The sequence below is a fragment of the Lepisosteus platostomus genome, chromosome 28 (assembly GCF_059453375.1).
Source record: "Lepisosteus platostomus isolate fLepPlt1 chromosome 28, fLepPlt1.hap1, whole genome shotgun sequence".
In the NCBI taxonomy this organism is placed as follows: domain Eukaryota; kingdom Metazoa; phylum Chordata; class Actinopteri; order Semionotiformes; family Lepisosteidae; genus Lepisosteus; species Lepisosteus platostomus.
This window is the reverse complement of record NC_142638.1, coordinates 6,923,889-6,942,593: the sequence shown is the minus strand read 5'-3', so window position 1 is coordinate 6,942,593 and position 18,705 is coordinate 6,923,889. Positions and strand designations below refer to the sequence as shown.

At 45.6% G+C, this 18,705-nt stretch overlaps 1 protein-coding gene across 2 annotated transcripts in view; it reads right to left on the bottom strand.

Annotated features, from left to right (window-relative positions):
• Positions 1-18,705, bottom strand: part of LOC148638716 (vesicle-fusing ATPase) — a 49,989-nt gene that overhangs the window by 20,461 nt on the left and 10,823 nt on the right. For both annotated transcript variants that reach the window (XM_088622877.1, XM_088622878.1), the window contains exons 2-8: positions 10,059-10,144; positions 8,565-8,664; positions 7,873-7,912; positions 3,819-3,985; positions 3,215-3,322; positions 2,705-2,780; positions 1,522-1,677 (exon numbers count right to left, since the gene is read on the bottom strand). In XM_088622877.1, coding sequence (XP_088479003.1) covers positions 1,522-1,677; positions 2,705-2,780; positions 3,215-3,322; positions 3,819-3,985; positions 7,873-7,912; positions 8,565-8,664; positions 10,059-10,144 — 733 coding nt within the window. The remainder of the gene's footprint in view (positions 1-1,521; positions 1,678-2,704; positions 2,781-3,214; positions 3,323-3,818; positions 3,986-7,872; positions 7,913-8,564; positions 8,665-10,058; positions 10,145-18,705) is intronic.

Genomic DNA, 18,705 nt, shown 5'->3' with positions numbered 1-18,705 from the left:
GACGCTGATGTTTCATTATCTTATGAGAAAAAGTTCAGGTACAGTGGGGCTACGAAGGCCTCCATCGGAACAGACATTACTGTCCGCTGGCTCCTGTGACGTCCGCAGACACCTGCCTCTCCACACCTGCGCTCTGTGCACTTTGCAAGAACGCTCTCACCTTTATCTATCAGGAGAGCCGATCGCACAACAGCCGCCAGCTGCCGGGTCTCCCAGGCGAAAGCTGGCTAAAGCCCCGTTTCTAAAAGGTCATCTTAAACACGCGTGGGTCCTGCGGCACGCTGATCGCGAACGCTGCAAGGGGCCGTTTATTTCAGAGCCAGGCGGCTGAAGCTGGACCAAGCAACTGGCCAAAGCGTCTCCTTTGCAGAGCTATCAAGACAGAGGCTCATGCCGATGCTGTACAGGGACAGAGCGATTTAAAGAAACCAGATCCAGTTGCACTAAAACCTTGCTTGCCAACTAGGAGGAATAAACCAGTCTTTTTCTGTTCAACAATATAATATCTGTATTTTAAACGGGGAAAAAAAGCAGGTGGCCGGGTAAAACCTTTAACTATGAGCCTATCACCAGGGAGGCCACCTTTGCAGCCATTTTTAAAGTGAAAATGAAAACACATTTTTTCAAACTATTGGTTTTCAGAATAGCATGAAGGATTCTCACTATTAGTTAGCACTGGCTATAATAAGCTACTGCATTTACTGAGACATCAGCATTTTTGTATATTATGTTTTCAGAGCTGTATAACTGCTTTGATTACTTTTTAGAAATTGCTTTCATTTTTGCCTTTCTCTTTTACACTTTTCCCTTATTGTTCAGTGGTGTTCAGTGCTTTTGAGAGACTTGATTCATTCAACACATACAGTAAACCTAATTTTACTTTAACTGTAGCATGCGATCTCTCTCCTTCAGTTTTGCAAACTCTGGAACAGCAAGGAAGCAGCACATTCACGTTGTTCATGTTTGTCTTTGCGATCTTCCTCTAACTAAATTCCCACTATCCCCCCGACAAATCATGAATCCATGTCAGCAAAAATGCTTCACACAGGCCATTCTGTTGTTTGCTTGTAAATTAAGAGGGAAAGCATAATTTCCCTCTTTGCTGATATATGGTGGAAGCAGCTAAATCAATCTTTTTTCAGTCACCGAGAAACTGAACATCTTCCATGAGTTGTTCAAGGCAGAAAAAGCAAATTCCACAAAACATTCCTGCATACATTCCTACGACCTGAGCAGGTCCTGAAGGCATAAGGCAGTGAGGCGGGCTGCATGTGGGATAAGCCCTTACAGAAGTATATCCAGCAAGAGAGCTGCTTTTTTCCTACACTTTTACCACCTTGCTTTGACAGCACTCCCCTGAGCACTGCCATGCATTTGCAAACGCTCAAGAAAACGTCTTGCTTCTGCCGTGTGACGCCTGACACTGGGGTCAGCATCGAGATTTTGCGCACGAGGCTTCACGAGGGCTCGCAGAGTAAGACTGAAGTCACAAAAGGAAAGGCTCCCCGGAGGAGTACTCACCCATCTGCTCCACGATCTCGGTGGGGAAGACCCTGGAGGCGAAGGCTCTCCTGAAGATGTCGGAGAACTCCTTGTCCAGGCCACCGATCCCCATGCGCTCGAAGTTCCAGTCAGGGTTAATGATGGACTGACGGCCCTGCTTGGTTTTGGCCTTGCCTTGGAGGAAGGGAAGAGAGCACACAGAGCATTGTTACTTCACCCCTTCACCGCCTCGTGCTCATCTTCCAGCTCTTAAAAACCAAGTTTAAAAACTGTAAACACCTATTATCGTGATGCTAACCCAGTTTGGAATTGCAAAATGCATGGGGCTCGGCTCTAGAGTGGCAGTTCATACACCACACCGCTCGGAAGAAATCGCGCCCACAGAGCCATCAGCCCGGTGACATCTATGAGCTCCACAGCGACTGACAGGGGAGCTGACGCCAATCCGAGGGGCGGTTGTTCCCTCACTGGCTTCACTGGAAGCCTGCAGTCGCCTGGGAAGAGGCAGGAGTTGCAGTCTAGCAGCAAAGTAGGCATTGCTCAGCTGTGCCTGTTGGGAAATCCCGGTCACAGTCGGCTAGTGACTAACAGGACTCAGCCAGTGAGCTGCAGTGAGGGTGCAGTAAAAAGACATGGCACACAGCACCCAATACTGTGTGAAGTTAAACCAAATGTGTTGAATTATTCCTCTTATTTCTAGAAACAGAAAGTTACTTATATGTAAAATTCATATTTTCCACTTGTAATTTCTATTTTATTTTCTATTTTAATTTATTGGATTGCCTTTTTAAATAAAAACAACATCTGGGTGTGTTTGATGCCAAGGTTTTGTAACCACACCTCAGTAATCTTATGCTGCAAAGCATTCACACCTAGCAAACTGGAAATAAGATGGGTGTCTGCTGCCACCTGGTGGATCCGTCCATACTGCAACTACAAAAAATGATTCTCAAATGCACTCATAAAAGTCCAAAATAAAAGTCAAAAGTAAGATTTAGATAGTTTTGTATTCATAACTGCACATTTTCAAGCTACAAAGATGTATTAACTCTGGTGGTTCCAATAATTTGAAATAAATTTAAACAGCATTACTGTAGTTATTTATGCCTTTGCTCCTTAACTCTGATGTGGTGCCCCCTGTGTTAAGTCATGTGCGGTTTGTGTGTGTAGGAGACAGACCAGAGCTAGCTGATGGACTTACCCACAAGAGTGAGGGAAGAGCTCTCCGCTTTCTCAAAAATCACCTGACTGTTCCCAATCACCAGACCAATCTCAATCTGCGGAGACCAAAAACAAAGATTAAAACAGACTGCACCTTTTGGACAGAGAGGACTGGGGGAGACCCCAAGGATGTGGGATTTTAGACCTGGATCCTTGTCTCATAGGAGTTCGATCATTTATTTTTTATTTTAAAGTGGTGTCTAACAGAGAGACATGAATGAGAGAACAACGTTGGATGATTATAACATAAATACAAAAAAAGAGTACAACTAAAATACAGGAATATTAATTCCTAATAAATATTAAGAACATGGGGACTAACCTTTAGATCACAAATATCTGGCAAGACAGATTCATACTTGATGCTTGTGCAAAGCACCCCCAACCACTGTACCTGCTACTCAGTATAAATGTGCAAAGCACCACTGGAATAAAATTACAGTCAGAGCCCACTGACGCTGCTCCTGCCTGGGACTCATTCTTGGCGTACCTTGTGCTTCTTCCCTGACGCTGGCTCCCCCTTGAGGATGCTGGGGTCCATGGCTTCGATGTCCTTCACCAGCAGGCCGAACAGCTTGTCGCAGAAGCTGAACACCAGCTGCAGGGGGAAACGACCACAGGGATCAGGAGACGGAGACCAGAAAGGACATTCTTGCAGCATCTCACAGGGCAGGCGTATTGTTCAGCACCGTGGCTCAGCGTGACTGATCATTTCCAGCAGCACAGCACTGACTGCTTGCAATAAATGCAGCTTTACAACAAAACCGAATCATTAGAACTGACTTATTCACAATAAGTTCTGAACCACTGGTGCACATGAATTTCACCCATGTTTATAAAAATCCTACACACAATAAGCACTGAAGAATATTAAGTATAGGTCCTAATTCAACAGAACCAGTGACTCACAACACACTGTAATGACAACACCTGCTGCCCATATGGTTTGCATTTCTCAGCACCAAGATCTAGTCTTTACTTACTGGTCCACAAGGACCCTTTTTCAGTGCCCACAGTGTGCACCAGCACACGCTACCTGATTGCCCCAGTTCTGATGGGTATCTTCTCATTATTGAGGACTGTCTTGCCAATACCTGCTGTCCCACGGTGAAGGCCTGGTTGTTGAACTGCTGGATGAACTCCCCGGCCATCTTGTCCGAATCATAGGGGCTGTTGTCAACGTTCTTCTTCTGCAAGAAGTCTATCTCGATGGTCATGGTGCCAATGCACTGCTTTGACTTGTCAAAGATGTAGGAGAGCACTGTAGGAAAACGAACACGGCCAGGCGAGGGGGATTACTATACCTCAGCAGAGAGACGACATAGAACATGCTATTCCAGTCAGGGTTAATGATGTAAATGAGGTGGAACCAGATGCCCAGAAATACCTGGACTGCTGCACCATCTCCATCCCCCTCCCAGAGTCACACCTGAACCCAGCTGTTCCGATTGTGCATCTTACGTTTGGAATTCTGGTGCCTTGTACTGCACTGCCTTCGCTTCAGCTACCAAGGACCATGCTTTTAGATCCCCTGACAGAAGTCTTCATTGCTAAGATCACAATAACTTTCATTTTATATGTTGCATAACGTTCAATGATTGCATTGACTGATGACTTCTGCTTATACCAGTCTAATTTATATGTCACATGTACGCTCAGCGTAGTGTCCAACACACATGGGCCCCTTGACTAGGCTTCATGTTTTAAGAATGCAGCATTGAAGAATATACTATATACTTCGAACCCTATACTGACACATGCTTTTCCATTTGCCTGCACTACCACAGAGAAAACAGATGAGAAGTTATTTAACTCCTGCTTCACACATCCCCTTTCAGTGGCCCTGGGCAGCCCTCTGACGGAGCACATGGACCACAATTTCACTCTAGACTCACAGCTGAACTGCAACCTCATTGCCTCCTCTCCACAACTTTGCAGAAACAGGAGGCAGAGGCGCTAAAATACAATTCACTGCTTGTGCGACTCTTGTCATGTCTCGCGGTGAGGCAGCTCTCGTCACCTTGTCAGCTTCTCTTCTTCATTTCAGTGTTTTATTGCTGCTGTAGGAGCAGTGACAGTGCGGCCTAAACAGCTCCCGATCGCTGTCCGGGTAAGTGATGGTGCTGAAACCTCATAACCGGTAATATCACAACTGACACATTGACTTCACAACTGAAGTGAACTGCAGAATTAGAAAAAATAATTCAAACAAAGCTCCACGAATCAAAAGAAACATCTTGTTAATACGTTTTCAAGTTTCTCCGAAAATCTCCCTGGAGATTTTACGGTGAAAATGTCAGTGTACTGTGAAGAGTGCCTCTGTCGCAGCAGTACGAGCACTGCCTTCAGCAAGGTGGCAGTAAGTAATGTGAGACTGCTCTGCAGTTCTGAGGTGACAATGCCAGAGACCTGACAGCACAGGAGATCGGAGGTCCTTCATGATGCAGCAGTCTTTGGGAATCAGTAGTGTAGAACCGCCCAGATTGTCAGCTGTCATAATCGAGGAACCCCGACTCGAGGCCCCCACAATTGCAATTATGTCTGAGTGGACAGCAGGGCTCCCCAGTTATCGGTCCTCCCGCTATTATGGCTGCAATTAGTCAGGACATGTGGTGGCCCCAGTGTCCAACTACTGATTAATCATCAATTAATGGATTCAATCTGTCTTTATCCCACGCAAGGAGGAGCGAGGCAGCAGGGAAGTATTGAGCAGAAGCTGAGCACTGAGAGAGAGTATGTGCTGCTACTGTGCATGTCTTGGTATCAAGTTGAGAAGTGTGGGAGGCAAGGTTTATCCCCTTGATTTGTCAAAACCGTGCCTCCAAGGACAGTTTCACAAGGATTCTTTGGAAGCAGGTAGGATCAACAGGCAAGTGTTCTGGACTGGGCCGGGGTCTCTGAGGTACGGGTCCGAGCAATGGTTCTCAATCCTGGTCTTGTGGGACAGCTGCGTCTGCTGGCTTTCATCCCAGTGGGGCCCTTAATCGCCGGTGCTAACTGACATAAGCAATCTGCTTTTGCTTGTTTGGACTTTTCTCTGCACTCCATCCTTGCTTTCAAAAACACCCAAGTTAAAAGTAGACTGTTTTCAAAGCATAAGCATATAAAACATTATGCATTCTCTGGCAAAAATGCAAATTAAGGACACACACCCTTATTTCTTACCACAAATCAATACATTTATGTTTCTGGATAAAAAGCAGATATGGGTGGGAATGACAATATACTGTATCAGATTCCCTCCCATTGATAGCAGGTTACGTTTCATGTAATACACCTATAGTAGGTTAGGGGAATTCTGGATCTCAGGAATTGGCACAGGGTGCATTCACATTACAAACCCCATAAAACGTTTCAAGAGCTGTAAGGAAACCCACCAAATATAGAAGATAGAAATCGATTTGCCTGCAATGAAGAACTTGGCTGGGGCAAAAACCATTAGACACAACAGCCCCACAGAGCCAGGATAGGGAATCAGTGGGCTAGAAGAAGCAATGATTGAAGAGCCAAGACGGGATGGAAAAAAACAGACATTTCAGTTAGCTACTATTTAATGGAGCGTGCTGCTGTCTTTAAGCATCAATGTGGAAACACACAGCAGAAAGTTAGTAATCACTCAGTTGGTGTTGATCTGTGATGCCAATTACACAACTAAATAGCAAGCCACAGAGCTTTACAAATCATTGTTAACTGTACAGTTAAATGGGAACTTTTGATTGCTGATACTGTGATCTCCAGCTATGCAAGTTAAATGTTTTGCCTTAAGACTGTATTACTGGTTTTATGATTAATACTACAATGTAACAGTGAATCGCAAAGGCTTGGTTTCATATTCTGCTTTCGGCAGAGAAAGCAGTAGAAACCATAATTTGATCAATCTCAATCTTTTGATTTGTTTTTGTTCTGTTTTTGAAAGCATGCCATCTTAAATACTGGGAAGTGTCCAGATACATTACAATGCTCCCCCCCCAACTCTGAAAGTCATGCACATTACAGAGGTGTCAGAACTTTGTTACTGTATGTGATTATCATGAAAGAGGAAGAACTAAAAAGACATGGCGCATACTGTTCAAGGGGAAAAAAGAGGGAATATGGAGCACATTATGTGTGAACTGTTACCGCTGTCATTTTATAACAACTGAGCAATGAAACTCTTAAGGCGATTTGCAGCTCCAAACTGTGTCCTTTGAAGTGCCTCTACAGTCACTATCACTAAAGTTGATTGAATGGAGCAATTTCATTGCACCAGACTCCTAACTAACAGAGACTGCTGTGAAATAACACGAGAAAGCCACTAATAGAAACGCTCTCTGCCAAGCGAAGCAGAGACAAAGACGGCTGACTATATTCCTGCAAGGAGACATCAAATATTCAGAAGTCTAAATTACAGTACCAAAACCCACGCACTTCTTCTGTTTGCTTCATTTGTGTACCCAAAGGTTATCCTGCAGGATCAGATACGCTCTGCAAACGAACACGGAGCAATCCAGTTTGGCGAGGCCATCAAGTAAACGTTACGGATGGTGCTCTGAATTAGAATATCACCGCTAGCTACACTGTTTGTAAACGACTGCGACGCATTCCGCACGCGTCTCAGACCAGTCTCGCATCCCCACGCGCACTGTGTTTAACAAACCCTCACCCATCACCCTTAGATCCCGTCACTCATTCAGTTTCCCTTTTCTTTCACTTCCCCGCTCGCTACTGCGGATTCTCCCTGAGCTCCCTGGTGCGCGTAATATCCTCTTGCTGTCCTCTCGTTATCGGACCTTCTTGCTTGCCCCCTCGTTTACGATTTAGTCGTGTGATCCAGATTGTTACTCCCCTGCTGTCTTGTCGATACCGGACCTCCTTCCTTGTTCCCTGGCTTAAGTCTTAGCCTTGTGATTTGGATTGGAACTCTCAGTGTTCTCTCTCTCCTGAGTCCTGCACAGGATCCATACTCCCTTATCCGCCTACTCGTTACAACGATGCAAACATCAATCCTGTGCAGGCTTTTGTGCAAGAATAGGATAAGGATCTTGCCAATGGGAGTCCAGCACTGAGGGGCTCACCCCTCTCCACACCCCTGCGTGCCTCTACTGCCTGAGCACAGGGTCGCCTCGCCCGGCTGACTCACGTGGACCGGTGGATAGACAAGAGCCTCACCTTCCACCTCCTGCCCGATGGAGAGGCCGGCCCACTTCCTCTGAAAGAGAAAGACGTGGACAGTGAGGAACCTCCAGCAGAATGAGCGCTGCATGAACTGGCAAGCAGACTGAAGAAGAGCTCTCTATTGGCGAGGCTTAAAGGTGATGATATACTTGGCCCTAGTTTGACAAGATGGGTCTCTAGACTAGTGCTTGTGTCTGCGTGTGTATCCTGGGTGCTGTCCCAGCTTATGCTCTCTGCTTACATGATGGGCTCCAGGATGCCATGACCCTTAATGAGTACAGGTACCTTTCAGATAACGGATAATGGTATCATGAAAAGGGGCATGTAGATACAAATAAAAATGGGAAATATTTGTTATACATGTTTAGAATAATTTTTGGCAATGCCTTGACTTGTCTACTGTAAAATGTAGTACACGCCATATCTATCATGACAAACCAGGGCGAGAAAATGAGGAGTTGCTGTGCTCCGTTCTAACTCCTGGATTTATTCAAATCAGCTTAAAACTTTTTGAAATGCAACACTGTGAGAGTGGCTGCAGCCACAGCAAGCACTGCTCCTGGGCTTCACTTTTTCATCCCTGAGATATGTCCCAACATGCTTTAGCAAAACTAGCATGAAAGGGGATATATAAAAATAAGCAAATGAGCCTGCATTTCGTTTCAGTCCTCCAGACATCCCCTCACCTGCGGCAGGCTGAAAGCAATGGTGCCGGGGACCACGGAGTGATGGGTTTTCACAGTGAAGACGTACTTGTGCGTCGGGGTGGTCTTCACAGTCACATGCCTGCAGGCAGGAGTGGATATGATGTCATCTTATATCAGTGCACCGTGTACAAAACTAACACTAGTAGATTATGGGCAAGCAGGTAGAGGAAGAAGCTCTTGGTGGTGGCTAGCGTGGGCAGATTTTCAGTATTTCCTTCTTTTCCAGCGATGGAATTGGTTTCAACCAAGGCTTGAGACAGTGCTGATTGGAAGGACTGAGAGCAACAAGGGCACAAAGGTCTCCCAGCTGTACTATTTACAGTTAGGCACCAGGCACTATATGCCCTTCTGCACTACTGTCACTTTGCTATCCTAAGAGGATTCCCCACTAATCCAAGATTACTGTTAATGTCTCCTCAGAAGGCTGAGGTTAAATGGTGCTGAACCACTGGGAATAAACACACCTCCACATTACACATCTAGGTATTTGCAGCTGAGAGTATTCCGAAAAAGAATGAAAAGCTTTCTTACTTTATCTTTTTAAACTTATGTAAATTGTTTTTGGACTTTTTTTGCAAAAGTCATGCACATTATCTGGTAAAAGAGCAAAACATTTGTGCAGATAGACTTTATAGGAGAAAAGGATGATGCAAATTGAGAATCCTGTGTTTTTCCTGAAATGCATGCAAGGCTTAGGGAACACTGGTACTTGTAAGGTAAGGGAGCAGTGGATAGGAGAACACTTGACAGAAACTTAGTGTTTGCATGTTGCTTAACGTTTAAAAGTTAGTCCATAGAGGAGCTGCAGGTCATCAGCAAATCAGGTTTGCTCAAGTCTCTTTCATCTGTCACAGCAGCTGGAATTCCACATGCCAGCAGGGGTCTCAGATTCAAGAAAATCAGGGAGTAGAAGTCTGTTGGGATCGCACATCCCAGGCTAAAGCGTGATAGATGCATCAGAGTCATTCACAAAGAGTCAAAGGCAGCAGCCAACAGCATCACTAGGCCAGTTAATGAGCTAGAACAATCTCTCTGTCAAGCTCTGTAGGCAACATCTGCCAACATCAGTCCTCTATACTGTACTCTTCTGATGCCTATGTGTCCCCAAGAGTTAAAAGAAAGATGCCTTTATACCTGCAACTCTACTGTGATGAGCACAGGGGATTACACACATTTATGAAATGTCACTGGGTTCTCCAATAGAACAACATACTAATGCTGGTTTTCCTAATCGTCTGCACACTAAGCCATTTTGCATTTAAAAAGGAAATCTTATGGGTTCACGTTTAGAATCTAGAGTCTTTTCAAACGAATCAAACTCACCACCCCGTGGAATTCATTTACTTGCAATCATATCGCCTAAAGATCATTGAGAACGTGTTTTATTACGAATATTTTGCCCACTGTGCTGTACTATACTGTGCCGCACAATCCTGTTCCTACAGAGTGCTGCTGGCAGCACTGGAGACTTACTGCCCAGACTCCAGGTCCTTCTCGTTCGCCACGGCGCAGTTGGTCAGCGACAGGTCGTCTGTCGGGCATCGCGCCGCTTGCATAGTCTGTGAGGGCAGAGCAGAGAGGAGGTTAGAGCACAGGGGCTGGGCACACTGCCCGATTTGATCTAGCTGACAAGGTTGACAGCTGACAAATTATAACTTCATAAATAAAAGGGTCTGTGCCCAGGCCAAAATTAAGAACGCTGCCTAATGCTAAATTTGCTGCAACAAACGAAATCTGTAAAATGGAGGCAATTACACAGCACAGGGCTGCGCTGCCACTATAAAATGACTCAATTGTTGTTGGTTGTTTTTTTCAATTTATGTATCAAAATGAAAACCAAACTGACCCTACTCCAGTAAGCAAGACCTCTAATAATACACTGTTATTGTTTTGTTTCTTGGGGGAAAGTTTCTAGGCTTCTATAAGAGGACTCTCCACTGCCCCACAGACAGCCCCATTAATAACCCCCAATAGGGAATCAATACACTTTCTCAGAAGAGAGTGGGCCCCTTCAAAAGCACTGCAAACACCCCATATCTCCCAGCCCCAGCTTCCAGGATGCGGTCTTTAAAAAGGTTGCTTCTTTCAATCACAGCTTTCAGAAGCCGTAATAAAAACCCGAACTCAATTATGTCAGCTACAAACAACAAACTGCGCTGCTAGTTCTCCTGTACGCACTTTCCCTAATTTGATTTGACCTTGATGTCTGAGCACTGCAGAATTGCTCTTCACACTCACAGCCCCCGAGAGAGATGGGGCGTCGTGCCTGTGTGTGTTCGCTACAGCCAACAGCTCCAGCTTAGAGCTTTGCGCTAAAACACCTGCATTTGCCTGTTACCAGAGGATGTGATGGCAGCATAAATTACCACCAGACATGACACCTGGATTGTCTCCACAAAGTTGCCAAGCAGATAGTGATGCAGCCCTGTCAAAGTACTGCCGCTGAAGACTGATCTCGATACCAAGAACAGGAAAGGCCTCTTGCTCACAGCTGACAGTTATGTGATAACACACGTCAGGGCTCTGCTGAACAGCACTCAGAGCATGCAAACAACTCATGAAGACGGGGCCACAAGCCTCCTGCAGTGTGTGACCCTACAGTATTTGCCTCTTCAAATGGCAGGGGTTGAACTCAAGAAGATGCTTATCATGGCTGGGCACGCAGACACAGACAGACATCAATGGCTAATTAATATATTATGTATTTCTATGACCATTTAACAATGCTATAACAGAGCACGAACAGCGGAAGCAGCCAACATTGCATTTTCAGCGGCAGAAAAACAGATCCACCGGCGTGCAAGCAAATCTGGAAGGCCCGAGGCACCTTCCAAAGGGTCAATAACAAAATCAACAGGGAGCTAAACCTCAGAGACTCCTCAGAAAGGAAACTGAAAGATCCGATGCATTTAGGGCTCAGAATCATGAAGATCTGGCATACACCTCACAGCCAAGTCACTGAAGCCCACACTGGCATCCCTCAGCAGCCAGCTGGACACAATTTTGGAACCGATGAGTTACGACCATCCAGATGAAGATGGGTGCCCCCCCAGCCTCCTGTGGTTTGCAACCCTGTAGTCTTTGTGGCGCTGGGTTGTTGAAATCGCCAGCAGTAGTGAAGACTGAAGCACTGATAAGAAAAAAAGGACTGGGGCATCTGGGGATGAAGTCAGTCTGCATGACACCAGGGTCTAGTACACTTACGGCGCCAGGAGCAGCACCTAAGCAGAGGAAGACTACACATAAGCCCGACCAGGCTGACCCAAGCTTCCCCACTTCCCTCATCCTTCAGGGGAAGAATTTAGACAACTAATTCACACCACGCCTCGGCAGACACTGCCTCCGAGTCCGTGGTGTGAGCACACGCCTCCAGGAGAGCAGGAGAACAGACACATTGAAATGAGAAACCCCTCCTGCTGACAACCTGTTATATAACGGCTGCTCTCACTAAGGCACAAGTATCCAATACGTCACTCCGAAGCTGCCATGGCAATGGCTTCCTCCACAAGTACGGGAAAATAACGGGGCTACACACGGGGAGCCAAACATTTCAAAAATAAATAAACGGCAGCCAGCACGCACCCGGCCCGTGAAAAGGAAAATGTCCTTCAAAGGTGGTTTTAATGCAAGCATCACAGGAGACTGCACTGCATTCTGGCTGTGACAAAGCTTAAATTCCTCAATGATTTGCACATCTAAAACTGTGCAACCTGGCCCCTTTTCATCATGCATTGATGAAGGACAGCTTCTGTACTGGAAGATGTAGGGCTGGCATTTAAAAAACCGATCGGATGGTTTTATTTTGCTTTTTTTTCCCTCCCCCCCCGAGCCTCAGCAGATTTTGCTCTTCTAATTTATTCGGCGATTAAACGATCAATTGAGCTCGGCAGGGTAAAAAAAGGAATATGTAAGTGTACTGCTGTAAGGCCTGACGGTGAGTCGGCAGAGTGCGTGAGAGTGGAGGAGCTCTCTGAAGCGCTGGCACCGATCTCACTGCAGCAGGCCAGCCCTCACCCCTGCTGCAACATCTCCTAGCAAGAGGACGGAGCTGAACGGGAACAGGCACAGTTGCACTGCTAATCCTTCTTTCAGATCCGAAAGCAGCAGCAGGCTTGTCCTACATACTGCATGTTATTAAGAGCAAACAAAACCGGGTATGATAATCGTGCAGACAAGATATTTTCGAAGCCTGAGTGTGGTTGCTTTTTTGGTCTTCTAGCTGGACACTGCGTGATTGTGTAGGGCCTGACATCTATCCACGTAAACCACGGGTGCAGAAATGTAGCAGGGGAACTGGGTGGTTGTATTGTAACTGATGGCACTCACATGCGCGTATGGTTATAAATGTATAATTGATTATGTTTTGTTTTTCAAAGCTTCTATAGCTCCGTCACAATTAGGTCCCAAAGTAGTAAGTATGTATGAAAAAGAAATGGTCTCCTTCAGAACTGTACCTAAGTATGAAAACAATAACATGCCCAGTTAATTATTAGAGTAATATGCTTAAAGTTATTAGTTGATGCATAAACAGGAAGAAAACCCATATCACTCCCACTCATTTACAGCACATCATGATGTACAATACATCATTAGAGTCATTAGCAAACATGTTAAAATTAGGTATTATCCTTTAGTATAACCCTCACAAGCCTTTCGAAAAATACATTCTGCAGAAAAGATGCGAGAAAAGAAGGCTCTTCAATACTTGACGAAAGCCCAGCTCGTAAGAGTGAAACTCTGCTCATTACTACATGACAGCTCAGAGAGAGGGTGTTCATATAGCGAAGCATTACTGTACACAGCTGTAAACTGCTTCCTCTCATACTGCGACCTTTCCTCTGTCCTGGGGTAGCCTTTGCAATTACAAACCCCTTTGCCAAATGAAGAGCTCCTTCTCTTTGACTCTTTTCATTCAGACAGGCTTCCTCATCCTGGACCGATGGGGCCTGGAGTGGCAGGGCTGACTGGCACTGCTGTCTCAGCAGGGCCAAGAGGCACCTGGGGAACTTCCTTCTTGCCCTCCTTTAAACCGGCTAAAACAAGAGCACCACTGCAGCCTCGCAGCATGCGTGACCTTCAGTGCTTCTGCGGGAAAGAGGAGGAAAAAAAGCTGGAGCAGATCCCTGGTCGCCATTTCCGTACAAAATGCCACAAGTCTTGAGCCGAAGTGGTTTTAGAGCAGCACGACGCAGCGCCAACTCTCTGAACCCCACAGGAGAGAGAGGACCGGCCCGAAAAACATTTCTCCCGCCTCTTCCAGTTCTCCAGATCACTTGACACAACTCTCCACTTCCACTCCCAAACACAACCCCACCTCCAGAGAGCTGCGTTGCTTGCATACAGAAGACTGAGGCGAGCGACGGCTCAGCAAACAGCAGCACCTGGGGGGTTTGCGGCACCAGTGCATAACAGAACTGCCTGCACTCAGTTCAGGCACCGTGCTTTTCTAGTTTATGAATCCAGTCTGTGTCCTCTCAGCCAACGTTGAAAGAATAACCTTCTGACTGTAAATGAACGCACCATGTGGGAGACTGGAAGGCACTAGGCTGTTATGTTGCCAAAGCCGATATCCTGCCTTCCTTCAATAAATGGCTGGATGAGACCCTTGGATCAATTAGCTCCTAGCAACCAACCGAGCTAGAGGGTCTGAATTGTCTCTTCTCATCTGTAACCTTCCTTTATAGTCTAAATTCTGTTCAACTGGTTCAGTAATTTGCCACCCACACACGCCTGCAGAATCTGCAAGCTGCACACTAATGACAGTATAAACCCAGGACAGATACTTCCAATGTCTGAAACCTCTGGGGTGGTGGCCAGGGTCCTGGCCTTCTGACCAGTGGGTCGTGGGTTCAAATCCCAGATGGAGACACGGTTGCATACCCTCGAACCCAGCACTTCAGCTTCAGTGCTCCATAAACCTGGGTGCAAAAACCGGTATTGCAAAACAAAGATGTGAATTGTGTTAAAGTGCCACTCAACTTAATAATACAGGAGGGTGGCAATAAATGTGACTCACCAGAGCGCTACAGTGACTAAGGTGATACACTGCAGTCATCATGCCAATTCACTCTTTACACAATCGCATCTTTTTAAGCAAAGTATTAGTGATATTAGTGGTCTGGAAGCTGCAGTATATGCAGGGTGTACCTCCTATTCAGCTCTTAACACCCCGATTGAACTATTTATTAGCCTAACCTGAGAAGTTTAATGGTTTTCTCTAGTTCTTCGACAGCAACTGATTTACAGAGGCCTATAAAATATGCCCGGACTGCAAACCTCCAGGATAGGAGTTAACCATCCCCAGATTATGAAATTCAATTGGCTAACAGCCTTTGCCACATAACAGCAAGGTAACACCAATGACTCCAGTTGAGGAAGGCATCCTCTGCCACAGGGATAACTTAAAGGGTGACCCTCCGCAGGACCCCGCTGGCTTCAGTCAATGGCACAACTAGGTTCTCCATCACCCCCACAGGCCACTGCAGCGGGGCAACACAGCCGCAACTTCCCACACGGCAACCTGAACGCTCTCCGCGGGCTAAATCGACGGCCCTGCTGTGCACAGCGCAGCTCCTGCACCTTGGGCCGCAGTTCGCTTCCAACTCCTGAAAGAGCTCGGAACTTGTAGAGTTATTGAATGAGCAGAAGGAAACCTTTGCCGGCCCCAAAGCTAGGCTCTGCTGCAGACCTGCAGCGATTCGAAAACAGTGCTTTCCTTCCCGTGCAACAGCACTGTGGTAATAAAGACAGCTTTCATCTCAGGCCCCAGCTAATCCCAGCAGCACAGTACAGTTCAATCTGATGCCTACTGTTCCCCCAGCAGATCTATCTACAGTAAGATGCAATTTGTTTTCTTTGGTAGCTTTTAATTTTAACAGCTTTGTGACTCATACCATTGCGTTCATGGGAATGATCTTGTCATTAGCAGAAAGCTCGATGCACAGTCTGCTACTAGGTCTCAGTGATGCCCTACCCACGTTCCCTGTCTGGTCCAAATGCATTAAGTGCACCTGTGTGAGCAATTTTCCTGCCATTACTGCTCCCCACTGGAATGATCAACAACCACCGCATCAGAGAGGAGGATGAGGTGAAACTCACACCCCCGTACTGAAATAAAACAGATGGGCCAAGGAAAAAAAAAAAACGTAAGAAATATTTTGTTTGCCCCGAGATGGACTGGCATCTCCTCCAGGGTGGATCCCACAATGGACCCAGTCTTCCTGGGATAGGCTCTGGTTCCCCCGTGACCCTGATTTGGATAAAGTGAAGATGGACAGATGGATATTTCTTTTTCTCACATCTTTAGAAAACTGTGTAAGAGCTGTCCTATGACACTTAAGGGCAGTGTTAGCATCTTGTCAGGTCTCAGAAGCCATAAATGGCTAGAATGGGCAAAATCCGAGGAAAACCAGGTTGCTGCTGTAAGTGGTATTGGTGGGCCACTAGGTGGCACTCTTCGCCCTGGATCCGAATTTCCAAGCCAGTGCGCCAGTATGGTGACCCAAGGACACTGCATATAAGAGGTACTGTCCTTCAGCTGAGATGTTAAACTGATGTTATTAAAGACCTTATGGCACTGTTCATTATAGTAAGGGTGTTAACCCAGTTATCCTGTCTGGTTTCCCAGCTGGGTTTGTAAATCTGTCTTTCCATCTCATTTCATTGGGGAAGCAATTTCTTACTTCTCTTCCGGACCTGCTGTGTAGAGGGCACAGAATGGCCCACATTTTACCCAGGTGGGGGCTGAACTTGACTGAAATATGATAAATAAAGATGGATATCTCCTATCCGTGAAACATTTTGGGATTGTTGCAGTGCAAACAGCTATAGACACAATAAAATGCAATTATTGCTAAGACTGTATCAAATCATTGCATTCATAATCCTCAAATGCAATACAATTAATGGTAGTTGAGAATAAAAATCAAATAACTCCTATATATTATTTTTTCTTTTGCTAACTTTATTTTAATTTATCTGGCTTTATTCTGGCCTTCAGTCATATTATCTTGTTTAATCAGGTTAGATGTTGTGCACAAAAAAAAAATCACATTAAAAACCAAGAGCTCATCCTCCTTATCTCTTAGATCTTTGCTCACAAAAACGTAATTTAGCCTTGTAAAAACAATACGGGATTACGCAAATCGCGTCAGTACGGCACAGGAACATTTAAGTATTTTATCTAATTATTACTCCACCTAAAAATACCATATTTCAAACTAAAACATACTACACAATGTTTATGCAACATAGCACAATTAAAAAGCAAATATCAATAACGAGAGGAAGCCATTTGTTCTGTCTTGCTCAGTTCTAGTAACTGAGCGTTTCAAGAGACTCAACCAATTCAAAGTTTCCCAGGAAACAAGCTTATACAGCACAGTATCATCCTAATCTCAGATAAAGCAGGATGTACTGAAAACCCAACTAAGCTTTGCCTCATTATTCAGACAAACAAAATGACAAGACATGATGGAAATACAAGGTTACATAGATAGTCCTACTTCTTTGATCTTGGACCTGTGTACATCTACAAAATGCAATTTCTGCCAGTCTTCTGGGTAAATATTAATGCAGTTGATCCTCATTGGGGATTTTCCTCGTGTGTAGTATCAGTCTCGGTGATCAATACACTTGGCTACAGCACACAACAAAGACTTCCTCTGATTTTGCTCAAATGTACTGTATGCCTTCATTTCGTGACACAAATCTTTTAAACACCAATAGAGCAGAGCACCGATCTGAAATACAATTCACCCTATTTTAAATGATGCTGTTAAAATTGAAGTGCATTATTCCAGGAGTTTAGTCAAGTCTTCCTTTTTTTTTTATAATTACCCTCTCTATATGCTAATTAATAACACCGTAATTACAGTACGAATGTTTAAGGATGGAATATCAAACGATCTGTGAGTCGGTAACCAGAAGGCAGATCAGTAAGACATTCAATTAACCACAGAAAGGTATTAATATGTCCGAGTTGTCACAGAATCCCAGTCGGAATGCATTCCCAGAGTCCATGTGGTTGTGGAGCACGTTTCAACGAGAGCTGTTCAGTGCTGAAGCTGCAGGAGATTTTCACTGAATAATAGCGTCTCCGCTAGGCCACCGCAAAGACAGATGTCACTGCCGGGCCGAAACACTGCCGTGAGCTTTTCATAGGAATAGATCCCTCAGAGACCAGAGAAAAAAAATGTTTTGGGGGGTTTTGTCTGTTAGCACCAAACATGACACGATGCCCTAGCGATATAAGGCAGTGTGTGTGGATCTTAGTCGCTTCAGTGGGCAGAGGTTCGAGTCGCACACCTGACCTTCCTGCGGCTCAGTACCTCACCACGGCTTCTTTGTTTTGCTACTACAGATTGAAAGGTTAACTGCAGCTCCAGTGGCATGTATACCTGCTCCACCCTGCGGGACGACTTCATTGCAAAAGAAACAATGAGGCACAAAACACACGCACAGAACGTAAGGTGGAACCATCTGTATTTCTGCAAGTCTCACAAGTCCTGCATTGATCCTGACCAGCTCCTGCTCTGGGATCTGGAGGCTGGAGAGGTTCTACTGAGAACTAGCACTGCCAAGAGAAGAAAAGACCCTCAATCTTAGCAAGGGCCCCTTAGCTTTGCACTAAAGCTTAAGCAAAATGAGAATCCCCCCCCCCCCCCCCCAACGAATTATCCAAGGTACTTCTCACGCGAATCCCTCTCTCCACTACACCTACATGAAGGGGTCCTGATGGCCACATGGCAGCTGTAAGTGAGTGAAGAACAAAGACAGCAGCCCAGGCAGCCGCAGCTCAGACACAAGTAGCCGGTTGCTATAGAAACACCAGTGCAAAGGTATCAGAAACTCACATCCGAACGGGGCTCCTACTTCTTTGCGCTCTTAGCTTGAGGCGGTCTGAGCTCGAGGTATCTGTTCAACGCCAAAACTACACACATCTCTACACGCTGCTGTGCAAAACTGTTGGACATTCCGCATTTCTTCACTATTTTCTCTTGGTGTTTTTCCATTATCGGAGGGAGACGCAATTCCACGGCAACCATCCACTGAAAGCTGAGCCAGCAGGCTAACACATCACCCGGACAGATGTGTCTTCTGCTGTGGAAGAAGTAGCCTA